General features: G+C 35.7%; 1 protein-coding gene across 1 annotated transcript; it reads right to left on the minus strand.

The window, feature by feature from the left end:
• Positions 1 to 359: 359 nt before the first annotated feature.
• LOC145222610 (ovochymase-2-like) lies at positions 360 to 19,027 on the minus strand. The gene is made up of 34 exons (XM_080088769.1): positions 18,963 to 19,027; positions 17,728 to 17,789; positions 17,320 to 17,477; positions 16,657 to 16,749; positions 15,640 to 15,794; positions 14,976 to 15,133; positions 14,273 to 14,414; positions 13,640 to 13,663; positions 13,450 to 13,571; positions 13,020 to 13,103; positions 12,743 to 12,866; positions 12,431 to 12,544; positions 11,969 to 12,030; positions 11,717 to 11,868; positions 11,387 to 11,637; positions 10,928 to 11,073; positions 10,319 to 10,463; positions 9,730 to 9,756; positions 7,830 to 7,945; positions 7,087 to 7,176; positions 6,809 to 6,941; positions 6,457 to 6,513; positions 6,282 to 6,397; positions 6,033 to 6,122; positions 5,672 to 5,804; positions 5,495 to 5,605; positions 5,281 to 5,342; positions 4,638 to 4,792; positions 4,067 to 4,159; positions 3,406 to 3,563; positions 2,559 to 2,704; positions 1,725 to 1,872; positions 1,269 to 1,379; positions 360 to 991 (listed from the first exon to the last, which is right to left on the minus strand). Coding segments are annotated over exons 1-34 (3,822 nt in total). The 5' UTR covers positions 18,964 to 19,027; the 3' UTR covers positions 360 to 908.
• Between the last annotated feature and the right edge of the window lie 238 nt (positions 19,028 to 19,265).

Consider the following 19,265-nt stretch of genomic DNA (forward strand, 5'->3'; position numbering starts at 1 on the left):
GGGATATAGTTTGGATTGTTTTGTATCAATATTTCGAAAAAACATTTCAACTAAAAGTTGTCGTTTAATACAAATACACTTCGCAACATTTTTAATAACTTAATTACTTTTGCTCTCAACGAACTTTTCACCAAAACTGTAAACTTTATGTAGTTCTCCAAGTCATATCTTAGATGTTCTTTAATTCTTGGTACAGTTACTTTTAAAGACCTAAAAATTAAAGAAGTATTGTTAAAAACGAATAAAATTACTTTTTAAACTGCTTTCGCCTCACTACCATTTCTTCAATGTAAAGAAAAACTATCCAATAAAAATTTGATCGAATTTGCAAAAAAAACAAATTCCAAAGAAAAGCTCAAAGGATGCGCACGATAAAACGGTTTGGGTGATATAGATTTAAAATATCCGGAGTTGGCATTCACCGGAATAATCTAGTTCCAAGCCAATTCCAGCAGGTTTCTGCCTCTTAATGATGCTAAGTGTACCAAAATTTGTATTGTAATTCCAGTGAACTTCGATAAGACCAACTGAGTTAAACCTGCAAGCGCATACTAGAACTCCTTTCAACAAACAAGTAGCGAATTTTTCTTCAAATTTTGACATTAAAGGCGACCGGGGAAACTCGGATACAGTGCTATATAATAAGTTATTTTAAACAAAAGCCTGATTTCCAGAAAAGGTTTCATATAATTAGTAAACTTAAAAAGTTAAGAAAACTGTTTAACCACGACCGAAAACAAATTACGATTATCAATAAATCCAAATAATGGATACAAATGAAGAAAATGGTGAGAAAGTAAGTGATTGAGTTGTCAAAGACAGGTGATGAAAATGTTATTAGAATTGTTATTTGTAAGTTAAAATATATTTGAGGCAGTAATGAAATCATCTTGTTCATGTGAAGTCATCTAGTAGTTTATTAAAGCTGCAATTAGGAGCGCCGTGATGAGCACTGAATATACTTGGAATTTGTTCTTTGTAGATGAAGCACCTAAAAAAAGTTTGAGTTCGTATACTGCTCTTAAGTTTTGTATCATGTAAAAAATGCAAGTGCAACATTTTATACAAAACATTTTCCTTTAAACATATGCGCCAGATATGTAAGTGAGCTTAAATTTTAAGTCTTAACCAGCTCCGGGACCGATAGCGAAAAACCGAAACCAGTACCTTTACATTTTCGACTCCCAAAGGTCAAATGGTTTCATGACGACCCAAGGCAGATAGCACAACAAACACAAATTACTTTTACCACACTTTTTGTTACCCACCACAAGTGGTGGTACTTCTGGATTGGTTGCCAGTTGTAGTATTGGATGGGTTTGTAGCTAGGTTTGTGGGTGGGTTGGTTGGTGGCGGAGACGGCAACGTCGAATTTATATCTACAAAGTAATAACGACTTAAATTGATCACAAACGCTACCATTAAAACAACACACATAAAACGCACCCGCTGTATATTTTACGTAGAATAGAATTATTTTACATAGAAGAGGTGAAAGTTGAAACAACAAGAGCAATGTATAAACAGAACTTAGGGGTTTGCTGAGTCAGCAAAACTACATATGTCTATACATTGCAATTCCTGCGGAATATCAATACAGGTTGAACCCTTTCGGGCAAGGTGAAATCATTCAAACAATAAACACAGTAAAAGTCTGTAACCTTTTAATGTACTATGAACTGAAATAAACAAGTTTGTTTATGAAACAAAAACGATCAACATACTGTTCATGATCCAGTAGTAGAAGGAAGAAACCCTTGTGTAAACACCAGGAGATCCAGCTACAGCACAACCACTTCCGTACGAGGTCACGCCCACTTGATACCAGGCTGTTTCGCCAAACAGACAGATAAGTGGTCCACCAGAGTCACCCTTCAAAAATATGGAACGTCGGATATTTGATCTAGAGTCCGTTTCGTATAGAATTCGAAAATAATCGATAATGTTAAATAGTGCCTCGACAAATGGGATCATAAATAAACCACGTTGGAAGCAAAGGATGTTCTAACTGGCTATCGAAACAGGTTTTTTTTAACCAATGTAGCCTAAATAATTCAAATTTTACTTTTCAAAGTTTACCGCATAAATCACAATTTCGTAGTTGTTGTCCAAATAAATAATGTTGACCAATCTTCGAGTAACAAAAAGAGTAGTCAAGTAAACGAAAGGTATAATCGAATTTTATCTTGTTTCTATCGACCAAGTAGCAAATATATATATATATATACCACGTGTAAGTTTTTTCGCGATTTCTGTATGAGCACAATTTTGTAATGGACTGTATAGGTTTGCTTATGAAATGTTATCCTTCAGTATGGTTTCAAAGATTTTTTAAAACACGTTTTAACAACTATGCCATTGAATGTGTAGACATGCTTTTAAATAGCAGTTTTGTACTCTATTCTCTGTCACTTTATCACAGTTTTTTTATTACTATCGTCCGTCATTGTAGTCAAGAGTAATTGTTATTGAACTTTTAAACGGTAGCTTGTTTAACCATTGCGTGATACACATGAGTTATCTTAACCACATGATACTATACAATCTTTATGTGTTACCTGGCAAGTATCGATACCTCCGTTTTCAAAGTCGCCAGCACATATTTGAGAGTTCAGCAAATATCCCAAATAACTGCTGTTGCATCTGTTTGCTTCGACAATCGGCAAGCGAACCTGGAAAAGCTGGTTTGGGTAGTTGGACCCACCTGTAGAGTAAAGCACGAGCTGCTAAGTTAAAAAAAACGGTGGGGATTGTTGCAAGACATATGAGGCAAATCTCTATAGTTATGGGGAAAAAGTAAACAATAAGATACGTTCAACCACGTATGCAAACTTAAATAAACAAATAGGCTAGTAAGCTGTTAACAAATCAAACCTGTTAAATTTACATGAATTCCAAGTAATCAAGACTGATCCAGTGGTGGGATTCTTTAGAACCGTTTCGTAAAATGTTATGAGATCAGCGAACAGGTTAACATTACTGCTAATTACTGTTACTGAACTTTTGTAACCGAACCGGGCGAAAAATACAACTTTTATGATAGAAACAAAAATTTTGTTGACAAAAATTTGAATCCCACCAACGGAGAGATCTGTATGATAGTTAGATGATTTTCCGAAAATCTTACGTTATTTATTTTTAACATAACTAAGAGCACAATTCGAAAACTTTTGGGCATAGGGAAATCTTGTCAAGACTGGAGAAGTCTTTATTTTTTAATTGGGTTTTAAGACCTTTCGTTCATGTTCACTTTATTTATTTTTTTCACGGGGTTCGAAGCCAGGACACTCCCGGGGACGAATCACGATCAAGTTTTTTTATGTCTGTTTATGGGTCAGGCGTGCCAGGCTATTCGGCGAAGTTCCTGTCCATGATCACTTTATTATTGCAAACCAAAGTTCTTACCAAGACTGCCCCATCCAGTGGCGATGCATCTCATTTCGGGTGTTAGTTCAAACTTTCCCTGCGATGAAGGTGGGATACAGATCGGTTTTACTCTTCTCGTGAAGTTGATCTTTCGATTTAAATGCAATAAGGCGATGTCAAATCCTTCATGTGCGTGACTAAAACAATTTCCAAATTGTCAACGAGTACTGCAGCAAAGTCAAGTTTTATAACTCGTATTTAGGAACACTATACACGGACTTGGAAAGTAGTTTAATCATAAACATAACTGCCAAAGTACTGGTGTATATAGAATACATCATGCATACGTTTCAACAATCTCTGTTGTCGTCATCATTAGTGCAGGTTGTCAATCGAGCTGTAGAACACTTTATATAACTTAGCAAAAATTGATGTTGAAACGCCTGCATGATGTATTCTATATTCACCAGTACTTTGATAGTTATGTTTATGATTAAATAACCGGTATTGTTTGTAGATTAGCGCCTAATAGCGTTGTTCAAAATGCGAAAAATGATTTTACCTTTTTGCGTAATAAATGTACCACATTTTTGTTAACATCGTTCTTATACTCATAAAACAATCTATACTGATTTTTATAAAATGAATTACCAATGTTAAACATACCCACATTACTGTTTAATTCATTTTCTTATGGTACCTGTAGTTTTCATGCAATTTAATAGAATTCACCGAAAAAGTTTGCACCGTGTCGTTGTCAGATAAATAATGATGACCAACATGAATTATTACCCTGTCAACAGAAAAAAAGCATCACTTACTTCTTAAGTCTACTACCAAAATTATAATATTTGGGGTATCGTTTGTCGGTATGTGGTTTTCAAATTCGCCAAACACACCTACACCAAATCTTGAATCCCTAAAATTTATTATAAATTAGCTTAGTAAAGTTTACTTGTTGTGGTAAAATTTGAGCTTAAAATTCTTGTTTTACAGATAAACCACAGAAAACGATTGTTTAGGGGAAATAAGAATCAATCGCATTACAGTATTCAAATTTTCTATAGTCACTGAAGTGATAGCTAAGATATAACTTAAAGTTTGAGACATATATTTTACGTTAATGCACATTTTAATTTGGTGCAAGGTAAATGATATTACTTAACAATAATTTGAGCTTGATTTATTCAAGACGAACATGCATGTTGTAAGTTTATGTTTTAAAATTGGATTTTGAATAATACAGCTGGCGACGTAATAACACAACCTACCCAACGTTTTCATCCACACAGTGAGCTGCCGTAAGAATTATGGTGTCACTAATAATCGTACCACCACAGATAAAACCGTCTTGTTGATCAGTGAGCATAGCCATCCACGGGTAGGAACCAGGTTCTGCGGGACTTCCGCCTACTATGCGAGGATCCTATAGAAAAATGAAATTGGGTTAATTAGGTTAGCAAAAAAATGTTGATTGTGTGAGGATCAACTATGTATTTAAAGAAACATCGAATTCCTAAACCTGTTTTAAATCTGGCCAACGATATGCTGGCCAACATAACGACGCATCTATTCGTAAGGGTAATACTTCAGGGATTTCTCATTTTTTATTGAATATTTAGCGTATTTACCTACCCAGTTTCAGACAACTTTGAAGGTAATGACGTTACCTCAAATAATTGTTGGCATTAACTTATAAGTCATCAAAATCAACACAACAATTAAACCTTATCATTAGTATAAATGCGTATGGTCGGGTTTTAAGTTGATGAATAAGGCAAGTTTACTTCTAATAAGAAAGACCGTCGAGTTTACCATTTTGCAATGTTTTTTGTTTGTTGCACCTTCTGCACGTCTAGTATTAATATGTTTGGCGATTTTCTATGAAACAACGAAAACATAATAATCTCATACCCATGTAAATCTCGGTGGTATGTCAACAGTTCCACAATGATCAGAAGACCCCAATCCCTGAACTGAAAAAAGGTAAAGTTGAAATAAAAGAACAAACAGTTGAAAGAAAAAACCTACAAAACACATCACATCAGTACAGAACATCGTACGTTCCTATTAAGCAATTTATAGAAAAATACAATAGTGTTTAAACTATAAGTATGAAAGTACTCACAGCATTCAATCTCATCTTCTCCATGTGGACAGTCGCTTACTTCATCGCAATGTTGGATCTCAGCTATGCAACTTCCATCCCAACACGTAAACTGATTATCATTGCAACGCACTGCAACAAAAATATTAGCCGTGATAAAAAAACACGTTTTGAAGTGTAAAGACTACATTCACTTGCCTGCTGTTCTCCATGATATTGCAAATCCACTTCGAACTACGATATTGTCCGAGTGAAAAACAATACGCACTGTTGTAGAAAACGCTGCAAAGTTGTGAGGCGCTTGGTTGCCACACAGCCGTGTTCCAGTGTACTGCAAGATGGTCAATTTAGAATTGCACTTTGTTGTGAACAAACATTGCTTTATTTGCTGTGGGATCTAGGGCCCAGGACATCAGGTTTTTATTCGTTGTTTTTCGGACTAGAGTATCCTTGTTGTTGGTATATTACACATACAAACTAGTTTTTGTCAAATTGTAGGTAATGTGTTTTGGACTTATGCTCGTTTGACCACTTATCGAAGAAAAAATATTTAACTTACCAATTCTGTGCTGTCCCAAAGTTCAATATAGTCCCAAACGCATTCAGGATGACCTTCTATGTCAAAACGATCAAAAGAGATTTCTAACACCTACAAATAATAGTAACAAGAAATCAAACAGCTTATAGTTGTGAAGCGTTTTAAACCTGTCCTAAGTGCCAATCAACTACTAAAACAAATATTTAGGCAAGAGTAAATGTTTAGTTGCTTGGTTATTTATAAAAGTTGAATTTTTTCACATTTACTTACCAAGTGTGGCAAAGAGGAAATTACGTATTCGCAATCCAAATAGTTGAAATAGTTTCCAGGGTAACCAGGTGAAGTTATAACACCGGACGATGAAGTGTAATTTAGAGTTCCGCAATCTGGCATATAAATCCAAAGTATAGAAAAAAATATACATGTGATTATTATCTTATTTTACCTGTAGATGGCTGGGCTGTGCTTGTTGGTGGGTAGCTTGTGGGTGGCACAGTAGAATCTTGAATAAAAAAATACTTCATTTAAGTGTGACAAAATAATGTGAAAATGCAATAAAAAATAGGTGACGTAAATATTTGAATGATTAAACTAAACAAAAGTGGGCTTTGTGAATCGGTTCAATCTTGTGCGTTCTTTGAATCCCCCTAGTAATGCATTTATATAAAGAGTTAAGTTTACACAAACTCGCGCTAAATTATACAAATATTAATACTTTTTGGTCGCTGTTTTGGTTGCAATCGAAACAAAAGTCGTATTGCATTGGTACATCAGAACCATTTATTATAGAAAGTTACTTGAAGTTGTCCAAAATATTGAGAATCCAGAATCTACGATACTATAATCAGTGTGGAACACAATACGTAGTGTGGTGGAGTATGCAGTATAGTTTGGCGGAAGATCATCACCGCATAGTTTTCCGTCGGATATCTAAACAAAGTCGTGACATATGAATGTGAACTTTGTCTGTAACACATCAAGATAGGCCTGAAATTGTGTTAAGACTAACAATGTGTTTTATGCAACATGGGAAACTGCTACAAATAATAGAATGTTTTTGATCTATTAAAATTACCAATTGTGTTCCATCGTAAACCTCCATGTAATCAAAGGAACAGAGGTAATGATGCTCGAGATCAAAATGATGAAATGAAATCGTTATCGCCTGTAGATGACACAAACATATTAACAGAGGGACTGTGCAGTTAAAAATGTAATTATACAACTTTTTTTTTAAACTTTGCTTGTCACAATAGCCTGTAATGGAGGCTTACCAAGTCGCGTTTTCTGCGAGTTTTGGAAGATAAAAGGACAGTCTTCACTAAATAATAACAGACTCGGGTATTACAACTTAAATGAATGGTTGCTGCGAATGTATTTAGTTGTGTAATTGTGTTAAGCTTAAACTTCATACGCGTAAAAAACAAAAATAAAGAAAATTTGAAGAAAAAATAGCAGAAAGAATTTAAGAAAAATTTTACTTATGCTATACGAAGTTACGGAAATGATGGCTTCAGTCGCATATCGTTCACAATAAATACTTAAAATTGTGACCGCAAGTAATTTAATTGATAGTTAATGAAACTCTTATCACAGAATACATGAAATACAGAAAACATATTGAACATGTAAAGCGGTGTTTATATTGCCACAGAACTGTTTACAACCTTAAACATACAAACAGAAACCTAGGCAAATGAGAAATCACAGCATTTAGTTTTCCATTACTTTGTTTCATTACATATTAAAATTGACGTGTTAGTCTTTACACTTCATAGGTTTAAATAAAAACGTTTTGTCATATCTAAAGTCATTTACCATTCCAACAGAAGTAATGATGGTATATTCGCAATCCAATTGGTTAAAATAGTTACCAGGGTAACCAGGTGACGTTATTGAACCAGAATCTGCCATAAAATCTTGCTGGCCACATTCTGAAATAAAATTTCTATCGGTTGGTTACCTACATAAAAATAGTGTATCTATAGCAGGGGTGGGGAACCTACTTAGTACTGCGGGCCGCTTTAATTGCACAACATTTGGGGCGGGCCATTTTTTTAATTCCGTATCAAATACCCAGAGCACTCAAGTGGCTTTATATTTCAACGCTCCTGATTTTATTTTTATTTGCTGCTACATCTGCAGCAAACAGGGCATAACATGTTTATCCATCATTTCTATAAAGAAGGGAGTTTGGCCATTCTTTCTGGAACACACTAGCTTCACCATCGATCTTTCTTTTTTTCCAAGATTAAATTTTAAATAACAATATAAGGATCCAACGATTTGCACAGTAAGCTAATAGCTCTAAACTCAATTTGAAACGTTATAACGTCACATGGCAAATCAATAGTTACTGCAAGGAGAGACAATCGAGTGGCTGTTACGTTACAAATAATATAGCAAGTGGTTGAATGTATGGCAATTTTATGAAAGTTTGACTCATAATGTTGAAAGGGGAGATATTGAATATAAATCACCGATAATGTCGAAATCATTCAAGGAAATATCTATACATCAAAATTTTATTCTTTAGATCCTATTTTGTATACTTTAACAAAATTGTGACGCGGGCCACATTAAAAAGGGAAGCGGGCCACATGCGGCCCGCGGGCCGCAGGTTCCCCACCCCTGATCTATAGCTTCGTGTAAAACAGATTCCGCCCCAGCTACAGAGTCAAAACGAAACTAAAGCAGTATGTTTTTAGCAAACCGTAAGTGGAAGTTTACAAGTAAGGCAATGTAAAAAAAAATAGTTATTCTAAAAATGAAAAATTAATTAACAATGTTTTTTAAACCCTTCCCAGATTTATGGTGTATGAGCAGTGTAATTTTACCACACGCGGCAAAGATATTAGATTAAAACAGGTGCTGGACTGCAAAAACTTTGGTGTGTATGCGGCACATGCCGCATGTGTAAAGAACAATACATCGGCCAAACAAAAAACCGGTTTAGCACCCGATGGGACCACCATAGATCGGTATAGAAAGAACATGATATTAAAGAAGGTAACGATAATGCAGCGCAGTTGCGCCATTACGCAGTTAAACACCCTGAACTCTTTGCCACCTATCCCGATATTGCCGAGTGTTTCCATGTCACGTTTTTACAGCAGCCGCCTTTTAAAGACTTGGACGTTTGCGAAGTAAAGTGCCTAAAATTACCCAAGCTACTATCAATGTTCAAAAAATGGTTCTGCCCAGGGTGCGATAACTCAGTTTTATTATTTTATTTTTTTACTGGTTTTTATCGATTTTATTTGGACTGAGTTGTTTGTTTGTGTCTACTCCAGAGTTCTTTCGTGGCCACTGGCCTAGACGGTTATCTCGTCTCTCCCGTTTTCCTTCTTTTATTTATCGCATTGTTCCCTTATCGCTTGTTGTAGTCTTTGCCTTTCGTGTAGCTCAGACGCAGTTCTGTCGCAGATCTTGCATAGTTAGCAAGGGCTTGTAGCAGGTTGCTGTATCTCTTTGGTGTGTTTAATATGGATTGACTTCATTGCTTGGTTTGTTTTACTTTTACACCCGTTGTTTCGCAGAACGACTGAAGTTGCCCTTTTGGGGTGAAATATATATCGTTAAACAACTTTGTTGACTGATTTTGATTAGGAAGCACTGTTGCTTTGTCAATTATTTTTCCCAGATTTAGTGATATTAATGTCGTATGCGAACCGAATATATTAAGTTATTTTTTTCCAAACCAAATCTCGACACTTACCAAGGTTTTCATGTTCTCCGGCCAACACTGAAATAAAAATAAACATTCAAATTAAAAAACTAAGAGATACTTGACAATACACAACAATTTTTTTTTTTGCTGAATGTAAGATACATGGAGGAACCCTGGAAATCCAGAAAGGAATAATGCTTATATTTTTAATATACAAGAAACAGAAATGTTTCTGTTTTGATCTAGTTTCAAATTTTACACGTACTTATAATGATTTACAATGAAGTTTTGGACTTGGTGATTTTGTTTAACAATTGCTATTGCTACGACCAATCCAAACCTAAGACTGTTCGTGTACAACTTTTTATAATGTGAAAAAAATTTGGTTGCGAAAATACAAAAGTTTTATTGTTAAAATAAAAGTGAAATATTGGAGCATTATTGAATCTAAAAAAAGAATTATGTTAGATAAGTTTCATTACGGTTTTGTTTGTCAGCCATTGGTGCTAATCAGGCCTAACAATTTTTGTCATTTTCTGAAGTGCCTACTTTACAAGATACAACAATAAAAAGTTTTAAGTCAAAGCTGAGTGCACGCGATTTAAGATATCTTAAATGTCTTGCAAGTTAAACTTACCATTGGCAATCCACTCAGCGTGGAAAGACGTTTTCACAAAGAAACTCGGTCTTCCTGACTGACATGTAGTAGTTTCTGTGGCGACGCCAACTTGAGTCCATGTATTTTCGTCAATTAAACACATCAGTGGCCCGCCTTCATCACCCTGAAACGTCATTAAACGTTATATTAAGAGACATTTTAAAACACTTATTTGTACCCTTTTGCACTATAAAGGTATAACTTTTCTGAATTACTTAACACCACAAGAAAGGGAAAGAACTTAGGCAAAGATGACCGACATTAAAATTCCCTGCTTCTGTATTTAGTTTTACATGAGAATAAATGGTTGCACCGTTTGGTGGGATTCATTTTTTTTGTTAGCCGGTTATATCACAAAAGTAATTTTTCAGCTGGTTCATTGACAGTAAATCCATTGATAGTAATCAGTTATGCTAACCGGTTCGCTGATCTCATAAAATTTCGTAAGACGGTTCTATAGAACCGGTGCGAACCGGCTAAATCCCACCACCCTTGCACTCTACTGGTAGATATATTGGCTAAAATCTGCAGTGTTGAAATACCCGGAAAATGTCTTTCTTTCTTTCTCTTGTGCTTGTAGATACTTACGTAACATGTGCCTCGATCTCTCCCGTTAGTGTACCCAGCGCAGAACATAGCTTCCTCGTCAAAAGGGTAATAGTTACGGCAAGTTTCGTAGTCAAGTACCGGAAGGCGAACTTGGTAGAGTTCATAATCGTGCCCCGTAAAATCATCTGGAAAATCAATAGAAATAGCCTAGTTAGAGTAAAGGACTAAAAATGTTTTAATGTCTAACCCTAAATAAACTTCAAATCTATGTAAGGAAGTTGTACCGACTATTTGTTTCAGTGCAATTACAAATCAGGCGAACAGACATATTTATATATCACATATTTTATTGTAACTTTCTTCGGGTCAAAAGGACCACGAATGCTTTGTTAAACCAATGTTTACTGTCATATCTTCGGTTTGAAAGCACAATTGATTTACAAACTTGCTTCAAGCATGCGTGCAAAGAAAAAACATGTCAGAGTTTTTAATTCTCACCACTTCTCTGTCCAGTCCCCACTGCTATACATGTCTCTCCTATCTTAATCTCAGTGTTATTACTGGAGAGGCAGATGGGCCGAAGTGCCGAAGAGAATGTAAACTCCGGGGAGACTTCCACAATTGCGATATCGTACTCATTGCTATAGGAGCTCCCATATCCGTAATGTACAACGACCGACACCACGTCGTGAAAGGTTCCATTCTGAGACGGGTTTCCTTCCACATTTACAGACAAGCTGGAACTACTCCTACCAGCATATTGACAACGATCATGTGTCATCTGAAGTGTGTCTATAGTAAATACATTTCAAATTATTAGTAACTTACCTGTATTGAAGGCAGCTGGCAGAAGACAACACCCATTTATTGCCAATGATTGAACCACTGCAAAGATGATTATAGCTGTATTGGTAAATAGATGCTTGCCAAGGCCAGGAGGAAGCGTTGGTTGGTTTGCTTCCTCCAACTATACGAGGATTCTGTAGAATGGACAAATTTTAAATCTGCATTAACAATAATAGGTACATCGAACTTTGTCAAAACGTCAACAACGCCTGATATTGGAACAAGCATCCTTACCCATGTAAAACCAGGTGCAACATCTGTTTTTCCACACTCACTGAAGTTTGATGATAGTTGTGCTGAAACAAAAATGTTGCTCAATGTAATAAATTAAAATAGTTGGTCCTATACTCCAGGGTCAAAAGTGACACCCAACACTTATCGTAGTCTGGTCAATTTAATTTCGTTTAATAAGTGAATCCAATGAAATATAACATTTAACATCTGCGAAATATAACATTTAAAAGATTGTCCAATCGGGATAATTTAAATGATCGCTCACGACATTAAATCTTGTCACTATAGGCTTGAAGAACATTTAAAACAGCATGTAAACGTGATTGATAGTAGATGTCCGTGACGAGTTTGCCAACAGATCTTACAATCAATCACCAAATATATTTTATTTTCTATGGGTTAAGTGTTTTTAGACCTTACTGAAAAACTACAAACTAGAAAAAACTACCAACTATTACTCACGACATTCAATTTCATCACTATCATCCGCACAATCTCTTATCCCATCACATGTCGATGATTCAGAAATGCATTGAGATCCGTTCCAACATGCAAAGCTATTGCTGCTACATTTCTCTGAAAATAAACTAGATTGTTGCCACAAGTCAAATGCATATAGTGGCAATTACAGAAAATAAGATAAGTTGTGTTTTGGACAATGGATAATTATCAGAAACCTACATGATGCAACTTGTAAGTTAGAAGTTAACTGTTAGAGTGTAAGTTAGAGTAAAAACAATCATGCGAAAATGTAGACAGTCGTATAAATGATACCTTCCATTTTCCAAGCGACTTGAAAACCAAACTCATAACCTCCTTGCAACACAAATGTCACATTGTTTGTTGATGAAATGAAATCTGGTATGTTGTTTGACCCGCAAAACTCACGACCAGTGTACTGTAAACCACATAATATGTTGCAAGCTTAAAATACATACATAACCAGAGATGAGTATAATTTACATTTGTGGGCTTATAAAGAAATGTGTTCCCACTACACGATTATTGTTGAAACATCTTTTCCGTTTAAAATTTGAAAAATAACACTTACAAGATTTTCCTCGTCGTAAATTGCCAAGCTTGTTGAAATGCATCGCGTAGGGTTGGAATCGTCAAGAAACCGAACCTCGATCAGCTGTAAATATAGTCGAAAAGTCGTGTAAATCAAGTCAACATAGATAATTTACATATCAAAAGCAAATAGATAGATATGATGAGGCATATATGGTCAGTGATGGGATTCATTTTTTTGTCAGCCGGTTCCATCACAAAAGTCACATTTTTAGCCGGTTACGTTGCAAAAAGTTCATTGACAGTAACCAGTAATGCTAACCACGTTTCGCTGATCTCATAAAATTTCGTGAGACGGTTCTGTAGAACCGGTGCGAACCGGCTGAATCCCACCACTGTATATGGTGTATGTCAATATTGGTTTGCACCGACAACCGTGCTGTACGGATTTTACTTGCTCAAAAACGTACCGAGTTTAATGGAGCAAGAATTGTCCACCTACAAACAGTACTGGGAAATGTGAATCCTTCCAACAAGGGTGACGAGAAATTTCCGCTTGTATTAGTGAATATTACTGGTCCTCCACAGTTTGCTATAAAAATTCTGTTAGAAAGCCAAATAGAGAAAAACTGTTTAAAACCAACCACAGTTTTTACTCACCATAGCTTTCAAAAAATACTTGAGCTGTAAAAAAAGGAATATTAAAAAAACAGTAAAAATCAATTCTATTCGTCACAAGTATGAGCACCGGCAAAAAGTCAGTTGGGGGGAGGGGGGTTTGACATACACAGGTACATATATACATTACTAGTTTAAGTAATTATGTACATACGGCAAAACATAAATGCAGTACAATCGCGTCCACTGTGTTATAAAAAATAATCATACAGCCACGCTTCTACCTTGCACGTGTATCATTTAGTCTGTTCAAAAAGCAGGAAAACGGCCGAGGCTATGGAGACAACACCGGATACTAAATAAAGCAGAAATTACATTCACTGACTATTTTAACTTTACTTCTTTGGGCATGATACTTTCGCACTTTTTCATTTATCAGTTGCTTCGAGAAAATTTATGGTAATTTAAAATTACATGAAGTTCCGGAAGAGGTTGAAGTATTCCATCTTATACCCACGTGCCGGCGCCCATGATCAAACAATATGAACTAGAAGTTTATCGGACCATTTAACAGGACAGAAATAACCTCTTGACGCACGACCATACTCTGTATTACTTTAGCAAACGCTTGAAATAACGCGTATTGCTTTGATAAGTTGGTTGCATTTCTCTTACTTTCTTGTATCCAGTCATGAAACCATGAAACTCTAACATAAACTCCAGGAAAAGTTGTTCCGCATTCGTAACCCCATGATGTTACTCCGATTAAATACCAAGCGTTTCCGATGTTGCAGGTTAGGGGACCTCCCGAATCTCCCTAAAAATACGAAATTTAACAAAACAAGCCTTGATCTTAAAATAAGTTATAATCAAATCTGTCGATCAGAAATTGATAATACAATAGACTTAGTTGAGGCAAATTAACGATTTGAATCCAGTAGTTGAAAACAGATTGTCGTATAACAGGCTCTTGTTGGACAAGACAATAAATTATTTGAAATATTGCTTTTGTTTTGTTAAAGTCCAATACGGGAAATTAGTTGACTTTAAACTAAACTGCATTTTTACCTTTTAATAACAGCGTTTTTAGTAATCATTAAATAAATTATTTGCAGAAATCAAAGATTAAAATTTGTCCTGCAAGTTATGTCATTAGCCTGATGAAGGCGTCTTGTATAGGACGTCGGAACGTCGATTGCTTACAAAAAACTGCTGGACGAGCAATACTTGGTTATCAAAGATTAAAGTTTATACCACTGGAAATTGCAATAAAATCAGCATGTATTAATCGTATTTATAACAAATGTAAATATACAATAAAACTGCCAATATAGTACGCCTAAAATTAACAGTATTTATGCTTTATTCTATCGATTACTTGACATGGACCCACTCCCCCAGATTCAATATCACCAGCACATATGTTGCTTTCGTAAACGGTTTGTCCAAGCGTGTTGTACTTTTGATTGCATTCCTCGTGTTCTACAATTGGAAGCCTCACTTGGTACAATGCGTCCGAATTTGAACCACGCCATTCTGTTAACAATAAAATAGATTTTGAAAAACAACTGCACGAGTTTTATTAGATGCTGACAAGAATTTTTCATTTATGCACCGCCAGATTTATTTCCCACGAAAACTTTTATATCAACAAATTCAAATAAGTGAGCACATGTTTGACAAACTAAATGACCTATAAATTCCAATAGTGGTTGCATTTCAAAGTAAAAAAGAGCGTTATGGTCCAAACCTAGTGGTTTTAAACGTGGGCACAAGCGCCCCGCGGGACCGTTTGCAAAAAAGAGGGACCCAGTGATCTACCAAAATGGTAAAAAATGAACCAACTGAAAAGGGTGTGCTTGTAAAAAAAAGTTTGGAATAGCTTGCATATAGTGTTTACAGTGGTTCTCACAGTGTATGAAACAAAACAGAAAAAAATAAGAAGATTGCACTCCATCTGTATTAATATTTTTTTTTAGTAAAACATGTAAGTTGCAACAAACGTACAATTTAGAGACAAAACCAATCTAAAACCATTTTACCTAAATCTCCCCATCCTGTAGACACGCATAGTGTTCCCGCGCTCGGATAGAAATCAGGAGTGTTTGTGGGGACACAAATTGGTCGTATGGTGTCGCTAAAGTTCAATGACGAGCTTAGCCTCAGTAAGGCAATATCAGAACCTAGAAATGCGTTTCTGCAAAAATGTATACATTATTCGGCAATTTAAACATTAACGAATTATAGATAAATGTGCCAAAGTTTTGAAAAACTTTTTTATGAGCAGGATATATTATAGCAGTGTTTCCCAACCTATGGGTCGCGACCCAAAGTTTGGTCGCCTGAAAATTCTGTTGGGTCGCCTGTTTTTTTAACAAAAACATCTACTATTTAACTTTGTTTCGTAGTGTTATTATTTTATTTCCCAAGACTTTAAATTGCTGCCAAATAATAATTTTGTGACAGCATGATGTGATAATGGGTAATTCTGTTTGTGACGTCATAAAATATGTGTTAGATCACTGTTGAGCGTTGTCTGGCTGAATGCTTTCAACCAGTTCTCAAGTTCGGGCTAAATGGAAATGTTTGGTCGATAAAACGATTATTATTTGTTTGATAATTTATTTTTCAAAACTGGCGAAGTAATTTTTAAAAAACTTTCGTGATTTAGATACAAACATACAACCAAAATAGTAGGAAGGTATGTCCATGGGTCGCGAGAGACCACAAAACAAAATTTGGGGAAGTATTTGGGTCGCGTCAAAAAAAGGTTGGGAACCACTGTATTATAGCACTGCTTGACAACACAGAAAAACATCGACTGTTTTTAGCATCAAGAAAATTCTGTTTGTAATGCATTAAAACCTGCTTGCTTACACTGAAAAAACAAAGACCGTTTATGGCATCAACAAAATGCTGTTCGTAATGCATTAAAACCTGCTTGCTTGCACTGAAAAACAAAGACCGTTTATGGCATCAAGAGAATGATTGTTTTGTGAAATGTTTAGTTTTGCATACATTTAGTTTTGTTAAACAAAAAAAACTTGGCACAGACTTACGATCCATCGGGATGAATCGCTTTATAGTCGGCTCGTATCGGAACTTCATCAGGAGAACCAAAAGCTTCATGGCGCCCAGCAATAACGTACACACTGAAAATAAAACAGCTTATAGTTTATGAAAGACTTGAAAAGTGTATGATTTCTAAAAGACTTAACAGAATGCTAAAATAATTTGGAAAAGCAAAAGGGGGCGGAAAGCTCTTGGCAAAAAGGCAAGCTTGCTATGGCTTACTTTCTTGGGAAGATTGCCAAACCCTAAAGGTAAACAAACAGTCAAGGGGGGCACAACCTGTGTACCGGGGGCCACGGGTGTAAATTTACCAGAAACACCCACTAAAAGCCATTTTCTTTTTTACTTTATTCCTTAATTTAGTCGACTATTTTACATGCTATTTGTCTATATTGAGGTTTTTCACCATTACGGATTATTGTTTACTCTATTCCAATACAAGATTGACATTTACTTTTTTTAAGGGGGCCACAGGTCCTACAGGGTTATTTAAAGGGACCACGAGGCACAAAAGTTACTTTTAGGGGGTCACGGTCCACGAAAGGTTGAGAACCACTGAGTAAAACAAACACTAAACTTTATTGAATAAGTAAATCTTCGACAGTGGACAGACTGTCCGATGAACAAATATGTAACAAGATTAGCCTTACGTGCTTAAAAAGTCAACGCAATGTGCAGCAGTGACCACCCATCTGTCATTGATAATGGAGCCTCCACAAAATGATGTGCCACCAGGGTAACGTGTTAAAGCAACCTGCCACGGCCAGCTCCCGGGCTTGGCTTCATTGCCACCAACAATACGAGGGTCCTGAATTTCATATTAAAGTTGCGTTTAAAAAAATAACCAAGTATGGAGTACTGACAAATTTTACCGAAAAGTGATAACATTTTAAAGGTGACCTCTTGTAATTATAATAGAGGTGTCACACAATTTGGTAATAGTTGCTACTTAGCACACTAAGATGGGTAAAGTTAATAAAGTTCTATTCTAGCCATTTTTAAACCGTCTCTTGAATTTCAATAAGACCTGTGGGCTTATTGGATAACCCAAAACTCACGTAATTAAAATCTGGAGCAATCTCTGGTTGTCCGCATTCAAACAAGTTTGTGTAAGTGTGCACTGAAAATAAATATCGGCTATAGTTTACAGTCGCTTTTGTTGGAAAAAATAAAAAGCACAAAATATATTTGTATTATATTTTATTTTACTATTTCATAACTTTATGCCCGTTGGAAATTCAGTTTAAAAACCATGGGTGGTTAACATTAACTTTAGCTACTAAAAGTAAATGCAAAAACCAAACGTATTGTTCAGTAGTTTGCTGCGCGTAAAGTGTAGGAGGTAAACAAGACCCCCGCCACTGAAGAAATTTGACACCGTTGGTTTGGCACGTTTGAGCAACAGAAATTCTTAAGCCAGAAACTTGGCATCAAAAGTAGCGCTGTAAGTTCACGCTCTAGTGCAGTTGATGAACCGTATAGCAAAATTGCAAGATAATGGAAATAATTAACGGACATACATACTCATTTGTCCGTGAATTAACCATTTTAGAACTACAATCAAATACACACGAAATCAATAAATCACAGCATATTTATCACGCTTTTTAAAAAGTGATCTTCACAAATGCAACAAGAAAAAACAATAGGCAATGCGTCGTACACTAGATTGTTTTTTGTCCAATTTTCAGCAATTGCAACAATGATATGCGTTCCTAAATAAATCGTCAAATTAACTATCGGTTATTTATTGCAACATGTTAAATAGCCATTTTCATTCATCTCCGAAAATTTTGGGGTTCGAGTGTCCAATGACGGCTTGGCAGTTGAGGTTCAGTTTCGCAAGACCAAACGCAACTTCAGCAAAAACTCATAATCCAAAAATCAACGAAGCAAAACGATGCGTTCGTAGACCAACAGAGCGAACTCATTCTACTTGATAAAATGCTTGGCCAGCAAGAAATGAAAGTCGGCGAAACACGCAACTAAATATTCGTCAGTAAAACATGCCTTACTGGATATTTTCAAAAGAATTGTATATTGCATAAGCACGTAACTTAGTTTGTAAATATATGTACAACACATTGAACATCATTTTTTACCGAACGTTTAAAACAAAGCACTTTGCTTTTACTTCTTCACATAACGCACAAGACTTCCAAGATAGAATATAAAACTAAATTATTTTGTTTAGCTCACTTTGATATGATTGGTCGGTTGTGAAAGGTTGAATCATTATTGTTACTTTACTTTGTTATCCCTTTTTTAATTTACTTTTATTAAAATAACTTACTTGCATTTTTTTGTTTATGCGTTGTATCAACCAAATCCGGTTGGGCTAGAGTTATTCCAATACAGCTAGCTAAACACATTACAAAATTATACATTGTGTCTTAATCATCTGCAGTAAAATTAGTTTCGAGCGCCTGCTTGCTGAACTGTCCACATTGCAATGACGTTCACGGTGTCAGTTAAACGCTTTGCGAAGATGGAAAATTTCCCCCTTTTTCGAAACCCAGCGGACACTTTTTACATGCAAGTTTCTGTGGCCCTGTACGCAAAAATACGTGGAACATCTCCTATGACTGAACTCATG

This window comes from Phallusia mammillata, chromosome 4, assembly GCF_965637545.1.
Source record: "Phallusia mammillata chromosome 4, kaPhaMamm4.hap1.1, whole genome shotgun sequence".
Taxonomy (NCBI): Eukaryota; Metazoa; Chordata; class Ascidiacea; order Phlebobranchia; family Ascidiidae; genus Phallusia; species Phallusia mammillata.

Coding starts and splice junctions, on each gene's coding strand:
- LOC145222610 (XM_080088769.1), bottom strand. Junction 6,398..6,456: donor CACAGCCCAGCCATCTACAG/GTAAAATAAGAT, acceptor TTTATATGCCAG/ATTGCGGAACTCTAAATTAC. Junction 5,606..5,671: donor AATATCATGGAGAACAGCAG/GCAAGTGAATGT, acceptor TTTTTGTTGCAG/TGCGTTGCAATGATAATCAG.